The 20311-nt window shown below is 38.7% G+C and overlaps 1 protein-coding gene across 1 annotated transcript in view; it reads right to left on the reverse strand.

The window, feature by feature from the left end:
• Window positions 1–19925, reverse strand: part of mafa (v-maf avian musculoaponeurotic fibrosarcoma oncogene homolog a (paralog a)) — an 84506-nt gene extending 64581 nt beyond the window's left edge. Inside the window, exons 1-2 of the mRNA XM_041994516.1 lie at window positions 18341–19925; window positions 11032–11097 (exon numbers count right to left, since the gene is read on the reverse strand). Of these exons, the coding sequence (XP_041850450.1) occupies window positions 11070–11097; window positions 18341–19308 (996 nt within the window). The 5' untranslated portion in view covers window positions 19309–19925 and the 3' untranslated portion in view covers window positions 11032–11069. The remainder of the gene's footprint in view (window positions 1–11031; window positions 11098–18340) is intronic.
• Window positions 19926–20311: the final 386 nt, after the last annotated feature.

Genomic DNA, 20311 nt, shown 5'->3' on the forward strand with positions numbered 1-20311 from the left:
CAGGTTTAGGAAATTGTCGTTTGCTTAAAAAAAAAACACAAAAACTGTTTCCCAGTGTTAACTTGGCACAGTGGATAATGAAACTTATATAAATATTTATTATTTCATTATATTGAAAATTCAATTCTAAGGGGCAGATATTGACAACTGTGCCATAACTACCCGACAGCCACAAACACACTGCAAGTAGCACATATAACGATGGATGTGTAGTGGATATTATGTGTAAGTGAACATGAGGATGACCATTGTAAAGCATCCTTTAGCTTTCTTGCAACCAGTGTACGTTTCAGGCTTTGTTTTTTATTTGTTTTATAAAGACAGCCCTTGAAATCACATGTCACCACGTCATCCATGTTAATGAAACACACAGAACAGTATCTAATTATCTTTTTGTCATTTGACAATTTTTGTTTCACAATGGCAGACTCAATGCGTCTTTCAAAGTCTTTCGAATGTGCTGGAATTATCTTTGCAGTGTGTTTCTTTTTTCTTAAGATGTTTTCCATTGAGATAAAGTAAAAGTATCAGTATGAGTTTCAAGTATGAATGATATTTCACTACGTGTGCTTAACTGATGAAGATGATTTCTCAAACTACGTATACATTGTACTTTGTCTATTTGCATGTGATTTCTCGTTAATTTTTCCTTAGTCTGCAGCAAACGGTTTCACACTCATTCAAGTCAACAAAAAAAGAAAAGAAAAAGAAAAAGGAAGAAAGTCAACAGGAACGTGACTAACAAAGTTCATTTAAAAAACGAATCTTCTGACTGATGGCCATTAACTAAACAAGCCACTTTGATAATTTGTGAAGAATTGTGCTGCTCTCAAACCTCCACACTTTAAGGCCCACTATCATTGTAATGTCTGCAAAGAAGCCTCTTCTGTTAGGTCTCTAAGGCCATGTACTCTCCAAGGGTGACACTACCACTAACTCTCTAATTATAAAACGCAAAGAGCATTCCTCAGTCTGGTTAACCAGAACTATGAGGGAGAGGGACAAATATTTACTCCCCCCTCCATTCTGTTTCTCCTCCTTTAACATGCCCCCACCTCAATAATTTAACAGTAAGAGCAACTCAGCCTTGTAAACACAATAGTTATGTCTGCGCTCACAGAGCCATGAAGCAGACATACAGGCTCCACTGCCCCTGCAGCTACAACTACAGTAATACTGGCTTCCCTCTGCTCTACCTTTTTCTCTTCACCCTCTTTAAGTCACTCTATCTATGAAAACCACAACTACATGAAACATAGAAAAATATTCATTCATGTTTTATTTGAATTATCTCTGAAACTGGACACAATTAATTTGAAAGTCTGGCCAAACATAAATATATGTATGCAACTAAAAACTTTATTCCAGTCATTGATATGCTAATGTTGTCAACCACAACATCCATCCAAAGTAATACTCCACAAATGCCTTGATAAAATTAAACACACTACATTTAGGTCCTGAACACTTATCTTATGCTTTCTTTTGTGTCAGACTACAAGAAAGCTTTGGATATTCAAGTTCACAGACTTGTATAGTATTACTCTTACCTCACTACACTGGCTCCCTTTAGCAATAGAACTGTCTTTAAAATCTTGATGTTTATATACAACGTTAAGAGAACCACCTAAAACTAAAGATATAATTAAAGTGTAGAAATGTCCACAAGGGCACCATCGCCTCACAGCAACAAGAGTCCTGGTTCAAACCTTGGCTGGACTAGGGTTAACTTGCTAACTTGTAGCTTCTCTTTGAGTACTCCAGCTTCCCCCCACATGCTAAAATCATACATATTAGGCTAACCGGTGTTTTATTTCAATTTTTCCCTTGAAATAAGTATGAGTGGTTGTTTGTCTCTCTGTCTTGACCCTGTAATGAACTGGCAACCTTTCCAGGGTGCACCCTCCCTTTCACCTGATATTAACTGGGGATAGGCCTCAGCCTCCTCCAACCCTGCATTGCATAAATAGGCAGAGACTGGGATGACCATGGTCTGGAGGTGGAAACAGATGTTTCTGCTGGAATTTACATGTATAGCAGAAGCAACAGATTGGAGCACAGCAGTATTTCACTCAGCTGGACAATAAAGACAAATGCACATTATGCAGGATTAAGCTTGTTTTCCATGGTTCTACCAGCATAATGAGAACTCTTACCAAATTGTCAAAAATACATTAGACTCATGTGCAGGCAGTGTTAAGTTCACCTGGTAGGGCTACCGCTCCATTTACAGACAACAGCTCCTCGACCAAGTCGACCCAGGTTCAAATCCTGGCTTAGGTCATTTGATACATGTTACATCGTCTCATTGACCTCATTTCCTGCCTATCTACTGCACAGTTAAGGTCACCAGAAACTTCTTTTGTGGTTGGTGAGCATTCAGTTACGATGATGTTATAACTTATTGACTGATTTTTGTTGGCTTTAACGGCCAACTTAAGAAAATGGAATGAGTTAAAAAATGGCCAATGGTAATTTGAAATAAAGCGCAGCCCAACAGGATTGGAACATGCCATGGACATAGTAGCATCCATAGCAACAACTTTGACAATGATCTTGCTAGACTTAGGAGAATCTTTGCACCTAAAATGACTTTAGTTGTTTTTTTTTTTTTTTATTCAAAAATCTAATTTGTCGCTTGGGAATGAGAAGTAGTCAGTGGTCTTTTCATTGTTATTTTGCTTAATTGTATCTTAATTTTAGACAGTTTTTCCTGAAAATGCACTATAATGCTGAGGATTTGAGGTCTGTTGGCGAACTGGAGAAGGAGTCTTCCTGTCTCAATGATGTTGATCGGTGAAATGGACAGACTGTAACAGCCAACTGCCCCATATGAATGGGCTGATAACCACTGATAATGTTCATTCAATCTGGTGGGAATGTCTGAATCAGGAGCCCATTCAATGTGAGCACTTCACTGGCTGTTAAACGTCCAGTTATATTTCTTGTTATTATCAATATTAGTAGTGAATTGATAATAGGTGAATAAAATTATCTTTTCAATCACATAAATAAAACAATCCATGAATCAGTGGTTGTGTTTCATTCAATATGATGATGACGCATTAAATTAATAAACAAAATACACACCTACGCAAACATTTTTTTTTTTGTTATTCAAGAGCAAAACCTTCAAAGTGTTCCACAGTTAAATCAGTGAAATTATAATAAAGATGTAAACATTTTCTTTTGAATTGTCTGCCTTTTTGTTGTTTCAGAACCTGAAAGGTCTTATAGACAGCACAACAGAGAACCACTTCTGATTTATCATCTCTGATGGGCTTAGGATTTTGTAGGATATGTATGAGTATCTGTGTGTTATTTTTAGTAAGAAATCATACAAACCATTTGAGAGCAGCCTGCTTTGTGTTTGACTTGCATTTTGCTTTACAGCGCCACATCACAGGACCACACGGTGGTGGTTTTGGATATGCACCATGGCTGATTCAACCAAGAAAACATATTGGAGGAAGAAATTACAAGAAAGACAGAAAGTAACAGAGCAAGAGATAGTCAACATTGGACTGGCTTTTACTGGCTGGAGAAATCTCAGAGAACAGACAGGTGCAAGACAGATGCTGAATAAACTTTCATTATTGGATAAGACAAAAAAATAAAATAAAATAAAAACACATTAGGGTTTGACTATAAAATCATATATATTTTCTCTTCAACTGTGCATTGGCAAGTCATGCGGTGTGTTATTAGCCTGTAATTTAGTATTTTTACATAGAATGTCACTTTATATGCTATGAGATGATGAAACCTCTTGACTGTCACCCCACCTATTTGTCATTTTATTTTAACAGCATAAAATGAGAAGCCAAAAACTGACACGGAAAAGTACAGAAGCGCCATGCTATTTGTGTACGTGAGATAATATTAATGAGCACTGTACACGTAAAAAATGCACCTTTTCTACTCTTTATATGTGTTTTTGATCAACTGTCTTGTGTAAGAAGCGATTCATAAAATTTGAGATATGACAAAATATAAACCTGAATACAATTGCTCTCATTAAAACAGTTTCACAGAAATGTTTTGCACTTTTCTAAAGTAGCATAACTATATAAAGCTGAAATCACTTAATTAAACAGATGTCAGTAACATAATGGCAAATTAAAGAGAAATGTCAGTTTTAATGTGATTCCAGATGATATTTTAAGAACTTTGGGAAGCAAGCCTTTTAGATGCCAAGCATGAACATTTGAAGCAACACCTTTAAGCTAGTTCAGGAGGACAATTCAAGCTGCTCTGCTGTCTCCCATGTGACCTGTCTCATACTGTACTTGCCATATATTAAACATACTCATCCAGTTTGGGCAGTCTTCCTCTCCTCCTCAAACTTGCTGGCACTATCTTACATCTGAGAGTTTCATTTCTCTGTCAGTTCATGCATTATAGTGATCCTAGTTTGATTAAATATCCTTGCATGATAATTAGATACATAAAATAAAGAATAACAACTTTTGTTGCAAGTGTTCCTGTCTAACAGCAAGAAAATTAAGAGAACGGTATTGTTCTCAGACGCTATTTGTGTCCAGTGTTAACAGGCCTGCACAATGCATTAAGCTTGGAGTGTAAGTAATGTTCGCTTAGACTTACAACCCCTTCTGGCCAGCACCGTTTAATGTGCAGCAATAACTCTGTTAAACTGCTGTTTCTTATAGCCTTTCTTTCTTCATACAATTTTTTTCTTCCCTTTGTCACTCTCTGTATACATCTCTTAAATGGTGCTCTAGTGTGAAAAATGAAGGATGAGTAAGGACACGACAAGTCTCCTCAGTCTCTCCCTTTTGTATAATTCAGTCTCGCTGTGGTCATGTCTGTGTAAAGCAAGACACTAAAAATACAGAAACACAAACATCTAATATGATGCAGTGGGACTGGACAATGATTGTTTTCCCCTTGGAAGTCATCAAGGTATGTTTGGAATCAAGAGTGGAACTGAACACTATCAGTGTAAATGCAAACTCAGCCTCCAATGAGGACCCACATCCTGGGTGAATGACTGTCAGAGTTGCTGTATGGCAGGATGAAGTGTGTTCATTTCCTTATTTATTGACTCACTTGCTTTTCTCAGAGTGTTTGAAATTAATAACAGCCAGCAGAAATCAGACAGAGGGATGAAAATCAGCACTTTCCCTGCAGTGAAGCCATTCATCAAGCTAACGAGGGGGAGAATGGAAGCAGAGGAGGAGAGGAGAGGAAAAGTAACGTTTGGAGAGGGAGCTGAGAGCAGAAGGGAAGCAGGTGCAGCATGAGGAAGAATATGTGTGTGTGTGTGTGTGTGTGTGTGTGTAGGGGGGGTGATAGGGAAAGTGACGCTGGGAACAGAGCAGGAACAGAAGCGAGGTAAAGGAAGCTAAGTTTGTTTGGGAGGAGAGTCATTTGGAGGATGAGACAGTAGATTGAGGAAGAGGAGATGTGCATCTCTCTGAGGGCTGGGTCAGAGATAGAAGGACAAGTTTGATATTGTAGTGTTGACAGAGACAGAAACCGAATTTAGATACTTACATCTGCACTCAAGGATTATCATAGAAAATAATAACGATATTTTGATTTACTGGCTTATGGATAGGGCATACCCTATCTATCAACAATGAGAAAATTACCAAACCACTAAAAATACCTTTGAATACGTTGACATGGAATGAGACTGAACAGAGCTCTGTGTCACTGTTCCCAGCAGGGCTTTACTAAGGTTCCTTGATGATGGGCTTGCCCTCGACTCAAAGCCTTCACCTTGCGATGGCTCTGGTCCCATGCTGCTCTGCCTTCCCTACAGTCCACCAAAGACCCAGCAGTTCTTTACATCCAGAGTAGGGCTGACTAAGCACTTCCCACTGAACCTCTTTTTTCTGAGAGGGGAACGCCATGCTGAGATCTCTGCCACAGAAAAATAATTAGCAAAATGGAGCTCTACCCAAACACATAGAGCTAAATCTAGAACCACTTCACAGTCAAATGGTGAAATAAATTTTCATTTTGATTCTTGCTCTGTTTGTTTCCTTTTTTTTATTTTTTTATCTTTGGGGGGAAATATTATTGACACAGTAAGAGCTAGAATTTCTGTTTCACATTTCTAAGTGTTGCCCTCACAATTAGATATGAGTTTAATCATTTCAAGATAAATGTAGGATAGCTCAGTTAACAATGGCTATTCGTGAAAACTACCCAGTTAAAGCCTTGCAGTCTTTCTTCAGTCTGAGTTGGTCCAAGCAAAGAAACTTGTGCTCTGTGCCATGTAATGACACAAACTGTAGCATCTCACTGTACACGGATATCTGTATTTTTAACTTTAAAGTTAGACCACAGCGTCTTTGGTCACCAAGACTAAATATAGTTGGCTCCTCCTGTGCAGTCTCCAGTTTCCCACTCCTTTCCGAGAGGCAGGTGGAGCAGAGAAGAGGAGGGGAAAAGGAAGGATAACACCCAGACTTGAATAAATCATCCCTCGACTTTTGACCCATATGGAGCAGGAGGTTGTTTTTATACTTCTGCACTGCCCCCTCTCTCTCCATGGCCTCTGTACCCCTCCTCCATCTCATTCATTTTCTCCTCCAGATGACAGGTCAATCTGGATCGATTTCATCTGCCCTCAATGACTGAGAACAACATCCTGGCACCCAGAAATAGAGCACTCTGTGATAAAAGTACCTCCAAGCAACCATTGCCATTCGCATGTAGCTGTGAGAGGGAATGCTAGAATTTATTCAGAAGGCTTAATTTATACCACATGAGCTGCACTGACATAAAGGGACAAAAGATGTTTTTAAAATGAGAAATTGCTCACTGTGATGAGATGTGTTGGCTGGGTGATGCTGATTCAGCAGTTTTCACCCCAACGTCCCTGACCACATGGTTAGTAGCCTCACCTACCTGTTACTATACACTCATGTGATCATGCACACGATTGCATTCACAGGTTTGGCGTTCAACTCTTTCTCACAGTCTCTTTCTTACACTTACAGTACATATACTGTACACACACCTGGCATTTTATCTTTGTCAGCATATTCCCGGTCCCTCAACTCCCTGCTGGGGCCTGAACTCTGCTGTTTCTTTGCATGGCAAGCTATGGTGTGTATGCTTTTAAATCACACACACAGCATTCATAGGTGAAACATCCTGGCAGCTTCACACCAATGTTACTGTAACCTCTGTTTTCCTCTAAGTCCACAACTCCATTATGCAGCAAATGCATTCACATTTGGAAAAATCTTTTTCTTTGGATCAGTTTGGTAGAGAAGCAGTGACACAGTGTCCTGCTGGTGTGTCTACAGTCCAGGCTGGAGTCAGGACATTCTTTCCCCCGGCAAGGACACCAAGACCTGGCTCTCCGTCTCCATCACTCAGTTTGTCCTCCTGGAGCTACGTGGCCAGACTGTTCAACCCCCCCCCTTCACCATCTCACCTCATATGCATGGATTTGCATAAAACAAAGGCATTGTTATGCCTGCAGTCTCAGCGATGGTCGAAACCGCTACCTACCAGATCGACCAGACCACACTGCATGCATCCCCCTCTTAGCTCAGCTGGCAGTTTGTCAGAGCGCAGCATCAGTATAGTGCAGCGGCATGGCAAGGGAGCTGAGATTTACGAGGCTGACTAAGATAGACACCCTCATAGTTTTCCACTTTCATTCGTTTAACATCCGTTCCCTTGGCATTGTTTATATTCAACACCCCTTAGTAGTGCGCAGAGGGCACCTAATTCACAGTGATGAAGTGGGAGGAGAATCAAAGCACTTAAAAAGCTTCATCTAAAGATGATTTGTCCTTGTCTTCCCTGATGGCTTTTTGTCCTGCTTCCCCTCCTGAAGTTAAGTGCATCTAGAGAAAGGGCAGCTACTGATTCCGTGCACCACTTAGGCACAATCAAGTAAATAATGGTAAACACACATGTATACATATGCATGCACGTACACAGCTTCTACTTTATGTTAGTGGGCAATAAGGTTGCATCAGATCTAAAAGAGAGGGAGATCTTCAATGCTTATATCCACAGTCTTTTGTGGCAGCTTGGTTTTCTCTTCTTGGATTACCTATAAAGATAAGATAAGGCTCCGATAGCACAGGATGACAGAAAAGAGTAGCTTTAAAAGTTTAGTTTAGTGCATGAACTGAAATACGGTATTTCAGTTTGAATTTCCAGAAACAGTTACATCCAATACACTGTGTGCATCATCTATGTACTCATTTCCTTGGTGCATACTTGTCAACTGTTAGCATTGTATCATATGGTGAGTTATGCACCTATTACATCTTGATGTAAGAGCCGTATTCCCTGCTGAATTTTGTGAAAATGCAGAACCTGTTAAGCCTGTGATCACATATCTAAAATTGTTTTGAAGATGAAAGATACATGTTGTGCTTCTAATGCCTGAAAAATGTGACTAACCTTTCCGCTGTGGAGCCAACATTGCAATGATTAAAGCTAAGCAGTTTGCAGTCTTTCAAACTCAACTTTTTTTCAACTCAACTTCTTTACATTCACAATTATAGCACATATTTTTTAAAGCAAGCTTTTTATTTTTCACCTCTCACGTACATGCAAATGTCAATTTTAGTGACATATATATATAAAAACGGGCATGATTACCTCAGAGATGCCTAAAAACCTCATGTTTGTTGGTATCTCTGTGGCTCATTTTTGTGCAAAGGCAAAAAAGCACATACATGCATAACAATTATGCTTCTTAGAAATCTCAATCATCATGGAATTGTACACCCCATTTCTCATCTTGCTCTGCATAATGCCATATTTATCCATTTAAATGCAGCTATTTACTCAAACTAGCAAGTGTAAGAATGGATGAATATTTTGAAACACAACCACACAGATGTAACGTGGACTAGGAAGGCTGTGGTGTGAAGAGGGATGGATTTGTTGGGGTATAAACTGCAGGAATACATAAGGTATGTTAGCTAAGTATTGCGGGAAAAACGGAAGTCAGCTAAAGCAGTTTATTTGGCAGAACTAAGTTAACGTCAACAATCACTTGAAAATTTATGTGAAAATTGTTTTAAATTCCAAGGAATCACTGATTGTGTATCCAGGCTAGTATAAGAATTGCAAAGAAGCAAACTCTTAATTTAGTCTGAAAAAAAAATGGATCCGCCAAGACTTGTGTTGTAAAACTACATTTAAAGATGCACCTGCATGCAGGTAAAAAAAAGTCATTCAATGACATTCTCAGTGATATGTATGACGGCATATTGTTACTTAGAAATGTGATAGCTAACTTAGTGCTAAGTTTGTGACACTGGCTCTATGTGATAGATTGTTAGCTTTGATTCCTCAGTTCAAAATAATATATCTAGCATCATGGACTGACTAAAGTTGGTACATACTTTGTAAAGTAACAGTGAAGGAAATATGCAGAGAAATTGTCAGATCCCAGCACTATTCCTGGTAATGAATGGGTTGAGTTGTCATTTCTGTTAAATGTGGCAAGTTGTAAAATATAATATGTGAACGCTCTGAGGCCTGCAAAACTAATATTACAACCTCGCTGCTGAAAATCTCAAATATCCAGAATCACAAACAATGTAAAAAAAAAAAAGCTAACATCAGTAATGTTGTCAAGAAAACTATGAAATAACATTTTCTGATTAAATGATCTAATTACTGAATCAACAAGAGTTTAGAAGCAATGAAAAGAATAATTACAGTGCATATATTAACTAAGTTTATTATAATCTCATGACTCCAGTTATGGTTAGTTAGTTAGTTAGTTCTACAAATGTGAGCCCTGCTGTTACAACACTTCCAAAAACAGACAGGTTAAGAAGGTAACTAGAAAATATTGTGACAATTACTACCTCTTAAATAAAAAGACATTTTTTAGAGAAGTCAAATAAACAAACAAAAAACAAATGAATAAAAAATAAACAAATAAATAAAGAAACTGATCCTTTAAAACAGACCTTTTAAATCAATATTAATGTATAAAATTATTTCCTCATTAATATGTTTTATATTAAAAATGAGATATTATCAAAATTACATTCAAGCAAGTTTGCTTAAATTGTTCTAAATATAGTGTAACAGAATTTAAGCTTAAAAGTTTACTTTGAGCATTTTTTTTTCAATTCTCTATAAGCAAAAAAGAAAAAAGCATTGGCTTTGCCTGCACTCATAAACACACCACAGTCACTCACACACACGATCCAACATCTGTAATGATCCATTGCTTAAAAACCAAAAGCTTAACCAAACATTGAATTTGAAGAAATGTTACACCCCAAGTGGAAAGTCATGCACAAATGCTAGATGTTCTCTCATTCGTACGTGTCATGACCAAGTGAAATCATTGCTGGAACAATTGGGATTGCTATAATCGTCTTGTCAGGCTCGTCGCTGTCACTGTGCATTGATTTAAACACTAGAGGCTTATTCTTCACTTCTTCTCTGCTGTTGTCCGAGACAAAAGACGAAATCTGAACCTAAAATTTACATTTGAATGGGAGGCTACATTCAGCTGGTCGTGCTGTTGATCCAGAATGACTGAAATTTTTACCAGTGAGTGGGATTTCCCGTCTTTGTGGAATTGAATAAGGTACACAAATACATACATTACCCCGGCAAAGTTGTTACTCTGGGAGATAGAGGGCGACATAATAGAGAAACATATTGCCAATATTCGGAAGATGTGTGCTCTTTAGCATATGAATAGGAACAGTAAAACTACGGTTCATTATGTATTCATTATGGGAACCTTACACACATGTGCACTATGTTTAAAAAAAAAATCTCTCTCTATTCGATATGCCAATGTCACATTAATCATTTGATCATGAAGTAATATAATATAATGTAATATAATATAATATAATATAATATAATATAATATAATATAATATAATATAATATAATATAATATAATATAATATTTACATAATACTTATGTTATAATTTTTAAAAGGATACCTTTGTATTTTTTTATTATTCAAATTTCATTGACTACCTAAAGTTAAATAAACAAAAAAAGAAAAATAAAAGAAGCTAAAAGAGGTTTTGCTTTACCTCAAGGATCCAAGGGCACAGAGGAAGAGGGCGTGAAATCACAGATGGAGGAATTTTCTTGATGACCTAAAGAGGCAGATAAAATTGGACATAAATTAAAATGTATGAATTAATAAATTATTAAAGCAAAAAATGCACAGTGTCACCTTCACTCCCTTGTCTGTCTCATCTGTGTTTGGTGTCACTATCTGCCACCCTGTCAGACACACACGTCAACCCACACAAACAATCACAAAGGAACAAGTAGACCCATTCAGAGAGAGATTCACTCTCACCTTGTCTGGTTCCTCAAATACATTGCATGTATCATAGGAAGTGCTTGATGTGGAAGGAAATGCAAAAATTTGCATGCAAATAGATTCTACAGGCAGAACCCATGCATCAAAACACTTTAACTACAAGTGACAATACTAAAGTGTCTTAGCACACCCTCCCAGAGGAAAGTAAAAAAGAAAGCCTTTACGTTCATTTTTGTGAAATGACATAATTAATTGTCCTAAAAAGGAAGGAATGTATCACTCAGACTGCAGGAGGAAGTCCCTCCCAATAAAACACACAAGCAGGTGTGTTGTTCAAGTCAGGTCCAAACCAAATTATTCACATCCCCAATAAATGTTGCTACACAAGTGAAGCATCAGCGTACCTCTGAGCTGCCTGTGCACTGATGCCAAGCAGGGTCCCTTTAAAACGCTGTGGAAAATGACAGTTGTGGAAATACTGGTGCCAATACACTGCAGTAAAGGAAATTTTAAATCATTGGATTTTCAAATAAATGCCACATAACTCACATCTGCAGAGTATACAGAACCTGCAGGAAAGCAGCAGTAATGCAGCATGAGGATTAGTACTGCAGCAGAAAACACGTCATTGCATCTAAATCATAAAGTGTAGACTTTAGTGGTAAGGTAAATTTTAAACTGATGCTAAATGTGTCTTCAGGAAAAACTACCAAAGACAACAGACATGTTGTAGCTTTTATATTATCTTAAGAAAATATGTAAATGCTCATTAAACTTGTAAGGTATGCTTTATTTCTGTTGTTATTGCTTTTCACCATGACATCACTCTGTTAATTAGACTGTAGGTGTCAGTGAAAGCAAAACAATCTTCATTCAATGAACTCAGGCAGAAGATCTATTATTTTTGTTCATCATATGACCAAATCTGTCATGGATCTGTGTTTCATGTACCAGACTCACGCTACAGCTCCACATTTTACTCAAATGTATGCAATGAAAGGTACAACTGTGAAACTAAATGGTTCATATTTCTAGAAAAAAGCAAACATTTATGTAGTGAAATGGTAAAAATCAAATATCTGAATTTTTATGTATACCTCTTTAAAAAAAACTATTTGCATATTATTACTTTTTTTTTCATTGTCACCTTTCATGGTGGCTCTACTGGGAGATGGTGTGGCATTTATTTAAGTCATAGGCTCTTTGTTTGTGTCCATTTACAGACAAAAAATTACCCCAGCAAGCCGCTACCACTTAATTACCGACATAACCTGGAGCCAGTCTTTCAAGGACAATTCTCTAATGACACCAAATATATCCTCTAATATCTATTTGAAGAATGCTCTCTGCCACAAAGAAAGAATTTATAGAAACGACAAAGCAACTCTGATGATTGTAAATAAGTATTTTAATCAATGCTTGAGAACTGTTCAGTTTTTAGAGTGGGTGTCTGAGGAACACCTCTTAGAAAAAGTGAGTAGAGATTGTCTCTGTGTCTCTCTGCCAAATAACAACCTGGGCAGAATATTAACTGATGTGGCTGCCACCTGGTTGTACGGAAACACCTGATGTGCCGACGTGTGGTCATCTCAGACTCCTCTCTTTGGCATGTTGTTGTGAAGAAGCAAACTTTATTGGGTGTTTTGTTATATGATATCAAAGACACAACAAGCAGCAAGCAGTACTTAACACTAATCCTTCCTCCTTAAACTCCCAGATTCAGTCTGAGTGCCATGAAGTTGGGATTGTAAAAATATTGTCTTTAAATTGATATCAAATAACAAAACACTCGATAAAGTTTGCAACTCGAAAGAATTTATTATTGAAGTTTATGAAGACAGAAAAAAAGATGGCCTAATAAAAACACCTTCTATGTATTTTAATACCTTCCATCTACTTCAAGTTACATTAACACATTAGCTGTGGTTTTGTTTTTACACTTTTATTAACACGTTATTATTTATTTATTCTTGTTCTTAGTTTTGCCTTTGTTAACAGAAAAAAAAGATAATGATAGAAAAAAAAACTGTGACTTAATTTGACATCAGCTAAATGAAGCAGAATGTGTAAAAAAAAAAAAATGACAGTGACTAGTCTTGAGTTTGTTGTGAACTCTACCGTGTCGGATATGCATGTACATCTCGTTCACTTGGTTCTGGGCAGAGGAAATGAACATGAGCTCCCCAGGGCAGGGATTACTCTAATGACTTTGAAAGCAGCCTTGTGCACTGTAACTTCTGACCTCTGTTCATCCTCTTCTACTAAAGTGAGACACATGTAAGCATGCAGACACAAACTTAAACTTTCCTTTATCTGGATAAGCACTGATCGACCTTTCATACAGGCCAGCGCAACTTAGGACACAGAAAGAAAAAAGGAAAAAAAAAAAAAAAAGACAAACAGCAACTCTAAGATCCTCTACAGCCCTTCCTCCGGCGCCATCTAAAGCCTGCAAGAATTCAGACCTCCAACCAGCCCTCAATTTTGATTCTGTCAGCTGGCGTGCTGCTACTTGACTGAACATTGTGCTGCATCTTATGGAGTCAGCCAGCATAGCTTCTACATTCCACATAGATGCATCACTGAAAGATCGATCGATTTATCACTTACGTAACCAATGCGCACTGCCAAACATAAAAGAGGCAACATCTTTTGTCAATTTCATCCTCACTTAAATATAATTTAGCTCTGAGGCTATAGTATATATCAGAGAGAAACATAATGAATGTTGTGCTTTGAAACAAAAGATTGAGCATTGCTATTTAAAAACAGTATCTAGTTTTGTTTTATGCTGTTGCATGTAAGTTGTGTGTGCGCTTTCAGTTCAAGTGCATCAAAAGTCTAACTGATAAATTCCAGTACGAAAGTAAAATCTGACAAGGCAGTCCTAATCAGAGGCCAACTTTTCATTTTTCTACATACCACTCAAAAACCTCACCACACAAATACATTAGCAAAGCCCAACTTCTGAGCATAGAAGAAACCTACCTGAAGTAATTCCCCACATTGTTGTGGTTAATATGAAATATCAAAATGTAGCAGCATTACAGCTCAGATCAAATAGATGTAATTAGATAAATTGAGGAAGAAGGAGAGCGGCTTGGCTGTAAATTGCACGGTGTGTGCATGCTAAGACCCAACACTGGCACAGCTGCACTGAGCTGCGCTCACGATTTATCATCTCTACATCGCAGGAGCTGGTTGCCCACACCACTATTAATCATCAGCAAAATCATTTAATTCAGCCCAAGCCCGACTATTGTCTCAGTCTTCCGCCTCACTCTAGGCAAATCAGCCACCACAGCAGCACATGCACACACACCTCAGATGGGATACAAGTGTTAGGTTAAAAATGCTTTATTGTCTCTTTTTGAGAAGACAGCTGTGTAAATGCACCATCTGTAGCAGATGATGCAGAAGATGGCTTTTTTTTACTGTATTTCTTTTATCAGTTATGTATTCCTTTTATAACTGCAAAGTTCACAGCATGTTATACCGAGTAAGAGCTGATCATTTGCTGATTTGTTAATGCACTGATAGTGTGGTTAGTTTTCATGAAAGATGTCCTGTGTGGATGTCCTCCGCTCATAGATGTGCATAAGCTGTGGCTAAACTGCAAAAAAGCTGACAAACCCAGATTGAATCTGTCCTCAGAAAACCTTAGTGTTTCTTCAAAGTGTATTTTGGCACATTGGTCTTCCTGTTTCAACAGATTGTTCTGGAACAGTGAAACAAGATGCCCACCAGGCTACTCCTTGTCCCAGAACTTACAAAAGAAAGTTCCCCCCCTTGTGTTTCAGAAAAGCAGCCTTTTCACTTAACACACCAGTGCAGTAAAATAGTCATGTTGAGAGACGTCAACCAAAGATGTCTCAACAAGGGCTGAAATGCAAGATTTGGTAGAGCAGTGCAGAGTCTTTCCTGCTCACCACAGCTGCTGACTTAAACCGCTACCTTCTCCAGCTCCCTCTCACATGCCTGCCGTGGCTACGCCCTCATTGCACCCCATTGCCCAGAGCAAGTCTGCTCCAGGCCAACATCCAGACCCACGGGCAAACAGGATAAGGCTGAGTAAAATTGGGAAAGCCAAATCATGACATGCTAATGACAGTGAGCACACAGTTTATGAAAAAGACAGACAGCGGGCACACCACACATAAACACAGCATGTAGAAAACAATATGAGAAAGGACAAATGGGGGGGTGCAGATATGGAACAAACAAAACCACAAGAAACTTGCATAAAGAGATGTAATCATTACATACTGTCATTCAGGGAAACACACATTCAGATTTGTACCTTTTTAAACTTACACACATGCTAGCTTACACCTACACACAAGCACTCAGTCATGCATTAAAGGAGACTCTCACGCACAGACACACACACACTCACATACTGATCACAGGTCACCGTTTACTCTAGAAGTAGCTGCAGAAAATCATCAGATATCAACAGATGACTTCCACAAACTCAAATGGAAATGCAATTAATGAACTGGGTTTAGGGGGGAGGGTTTAGTTAAAATATCTTTTAAAGAAAGCTATTTACGTAACAAAATATGTTAAGAACTGAAATAACGACAACGGCTGTAACATTAAAATTTTCAGATTCACATTTTTTGTGACCGTTTGGCTGTGAGAAGGTTTTCTCTTTCTATGCCCCGGTTAAATTTGGGAAAAGGCAGGAAAATATATGAAAATGGTAACTTAGACATTACAGCCAAATAGAGGCCAAAGCATGTCTTAATATTTCCTGTGATTCCATAATGCAATATTCTTACATGCAGGATTCAAGAGCTATAAGCGTGTGTTCTGTCAGTGTAAGTTGCTCTGCACATTTTTGCATTGTTAAAATGTTTAAATTACTACTCTCAGAATCACTATTTCAGGGTGGCCACTTACGTTATTGGTGTTGGAATAAAACCCATTAAAAGGGGGTAACACTAGCCAATAGAAACAATGATGAAAGGTCAATGTGATTGTACTTTCATTTCATGCTTCAATCGCAAAAGCAAAAATTTAAGCCAAAAAGAAAAATGAGAAACTTATTGAAGACAGTTACATACATTTATTGCATATCATTTAATTGTATGAAATGAAAAACGAGCACATATGAACATCACATATGGTTAGTGAGTGGTATAATTTTGCACAGCAAAATATATATATACTATATATAAGATGAAAGATTAATTAACATATTTTCAAGATTCATTGGCGAATGTTTACTCTCTTGTTTTGTACATGCAGGGTGACAATCCCTGAAGATCTAACAATGTCCAGACATTATTGATTATAATAATTAGTTATTGCTTTGCAAATATTGACTTCATTTAAGACAAAACAGCCTCTCCTGAGCTGACCATGAACATCTCAAGATGTTACGATTAAGTCGTAGCAGAGTCAAACGTGTCTTTATAAGTGGAAATTAATTATTTTCTACCTTCCACATGACAACAGGCGAGTTCTTTCTTTCTTTCTTTTTTTCTTTCTAGTGCATTTCAGTTCAAAATATGTCAGTTTGGAGAAGAAACACATTTGAAAAAGAAAAAAAAAAACAAACAAACATAGCAATTGACTTGGACTTCAGCAATGAGAGTGAACTTATTCAACAATTCTTTTGTGTTAACTTTCAAATAAGATTCAAATTCTTATTTGATTTTTTTTTCTTTAAATAGGCTACAATAATTAAATGTTTGGCGGGGAGAGCTTTCACACTTCGGTTTAAAGCACATGCTGCAAAAGCGCTCTTAATGCACTGCACAATACAGCTCACTGTATAAATTGGAGCCAAGCCAATTCCTCTAAATCAATGTTAAAAATATATCCTTTTGTGCAGCAATATCCATAGTTCAGTAATCTATGCTTCAACCTGTGGCACATGTTATAGTTTGCAAATTAGAACTTATTTAAATTACGTTGTAAAAATTATTCAAATGTTGACAAATGCACAATGGAATATCTAAAAAAAAAAAAAAAAAATCAAATAAAGCAACAGACTAAACTTCCAGGAAACGGATGTGTGATTTCCTTAACAGTCTTTTCTTTTTCCCCTCGAACCAGGATCCCCGCCGACAAACTTCCATCAGGAATGCACTGCGCATTCACTGCAGCCTAATGACAGCCGGTGGTGGTGCACTTCAACACAGCTGAAACGCACTCGCACTTACAGAGGCGTGGGAAGTCCTGTCACTTTTTTGTCGCTGTCCCAAAAAAGTGAAGAGGCCTAAATGAAGTTAAGCCATGCTGGGGTCATCCGACAAAAAAAAAAAAAAAAAAAAAAAATGAGAGAGAGACATCTTCACGCACAGAAAGAACAAAAAGAAAAGGAACAAAACCATACATGTCCAGCATGCAGGGAAGTTCAATACCACATTAAAAAAAATAAAAATACAATAACAATCAAACAAAAACAATGGATAGTTTGTAATGAATAGTCTTTTGTTGCTCAACACAATAACAAGCAAATGCATGAGATGAGGTGGCGTCAAACGGCAGGCTTGCAATTCTCCAAGTTTGGCAGATGAACAAAACAAAACAAAAAAGGACCAAAAATATTGTCGATGGATGCATTTTTTTTATCTGTACACAGAATCAAAAGAAAACGGTGTAAAGGGGCACGTTAATGAACTTCAAAGGAGTACTTGCATGCATACTGCGGCGTGAAGTTGGATCAACTTAAAAAAAATTACACTGCAAATCTAATGAACAGTGATGAAAAAAGATCTTGACAGGCTATGGAGTATATGCTGAGAAGTATGACAGCAAAAAGTAGATCAAAGTTTTTAATAAAAAAAAAGAAGAAAAAAAAAGAAAAAAACAAACTCAGGTGACAAAGCCCTCCAAATTTAAATCAGTCGCAGACTTGGGGAAAATCTTGTTTTCCAAAAATATATAAAATTAAAAGGAAAAAAAAAAGTTGACAATTTAGTTCTTGGTCTATTAGGCTTTGTGCCAAAATAATAATATTAATAGTTAAAAAAAAGTTTCATAATGAAAACTTTGTAAGCGGGGTGGGTAACGCATCTGTTTTTCTTTCATTTTTTCGCGATAATATCGAGACTCACATGAAAAACTCCGGGGATGAAGGGTTGTTGTCACTGCTGGATCCATTTTCTCTGAAGCCGTTGCTGATGAGCTTCTCATACTTTTCTTTGTACGCGTCCCTCTCCCGGACCAGCCTGGAGATCTCCTGCTTTAGGTGCTCGACTTGCTGAATGAGTTGCGTCTTCTCCCCCTCCAGGACGTGCCGCTGCTGGACCCGCTTGAACCGACAGGACTGAGCGTAGCCTCTGTTCTTTAGGGTCCTCCTCTTCTGTTTCAATCTGATCACTTCTTCCTTGCTGACCCCCCGTAGCTGCCGGTTGAGCTCCCGCACTGACATGGTCACCAGCTGCTCATCTGAAAAACGGTCCTCCAAGCGCATGTGTGGGTGATTTGTCCCAGAAGTGCCGTTGGACTGGATGCCGGGTGCCTGGTGGTGGCCGTTGCTGTGATGGTGATGGTGGTGGTGGTGGTGTTGCGCTCCGTTCTGAGCAGCCGCCGCTGCGATGACTGCCGACACCACTGCCGCGGCGGACCCCATCTCTTCCCCGGCCATGGTGCCGCCTGCTCCGGCTGCGCCAGCAAACTGCTGGCCCCTGGAGTAGCCATCGAAAGACTGGAGCTGGTGACTGCTGTTGATCAGCGCCTCCACTGCGTCTTCGGGGCTGAAGCCCAGCGCCTCTGGATTCAACTGCTGTTGATAACCGGACATCCAGTAGAAATCCTCTATGTGTGTCTTTTGCTCGCTCCCCGAGCCTGGACTGGGCGCCGAGAAGCTTGGGGAAGGGGGCACTGAGCTGCAAGGCGTGCTCATCGGGGTGGAAGACAAGGATCCCCCGGCGATAAGGCGACTGCACTGGCTGATGTTGCGATCGGGCTCCACCGGCTCCTTTTTCACTTCAAACTTCATCAGATCGAAGTCATTAACATATTCCATGGCCAGGGGACTGGTGGGCAGGTCGGAGTTGCTCATTGCCAGCTCTGATGCCATCCTCTTGCTGCTGACAGTCCTCCAAATGGGGTGAAGAGCAGCTGTCAAACCGGGCTGGTTTGGAAGAACGTGAGCCAGTTTGATTTTTAAGCGTTTGTCTTGAAACTAAAAACAAAAATTGAGGTTTTCAGCGTCCCTTTTGCAGCCACGGACTTGCAGACGTGTGAGAGTAGTTTTTCTTTGCAGAGTCTATTGCACAGACACAGCAGTGCCGCGCGCACGAGTAGCGGAGTCCTTGTTCAGCATGTGAAACACGGCGGTTTTGTATTTCAAACATTTAACACTTTACGGCTTCTTCTGGAATACATTACGCAAGCGGAGAGGGAAACAAGCCGAGAGTCAGGCAGTGAATGTAGCCGCGCACGTTAGAAACCGCTGACTGGTGGGGCGATTTTTTAGAGGGATCACACAGCAGATGAGTTTAAGAGCATTGTGGCTGCCCTGACGTCAGGCTGGAAATGGGAAATTGACTCGGACGAAGAGCCAATAGGGTCGCACACTAAGAGAGCTAATTAACATATCCGAAGCCTACAGAAACCCAACTTTTCTCAACTGTTAGAGGCCACCAGCTGACTGTCAGCTGCGACACGGGCTCTGTTGCATTAATAGTAGTTATTTTAATATTCCAGATAACTTTTTATCATCGTTTGTGATCATATTTTATATCCTCAGTGAAATAAAGCAAATGTTTCATATTTATTGACAATGGACTGGGAACATTTAGAGAAATCAGAGAAAGAAAACATATACAGATAAATCGATTGAAAAAACAGAAATAAGGAAGTGTTTTGTCTTTTTAATGCTGTCCATTCATATTTGGCCATTGTTTAATGCAGCATATTCATTTTATGTCTCATCTGCAAAGCCATTTAGAATGATTACACTAGACTTTACAACAATTCTCTCGTTATGAAGCAGAAGTAACTCTCTAAATACAGTACCAGAACTTAATAGAAAACCAGAGGGACATGCACGAGCGATGCTTTGCACTGATGTGACAAAC

This window comes from Melanotaenia boesemani, chromosome 1 (genome assembly GCF_017639745.1).
Source record: "Melanotaenia boesemani isolate fMelBoe1 chromosome 1, fMelBoe1.pri, whole genome shotgun sequence".
NCBI lineage: Eukaryota > Metazoa > Chordata > Actinopteri > Atheriniformes > Melanotaeniidae > Melanotaenia > Melanotaenia boesemani.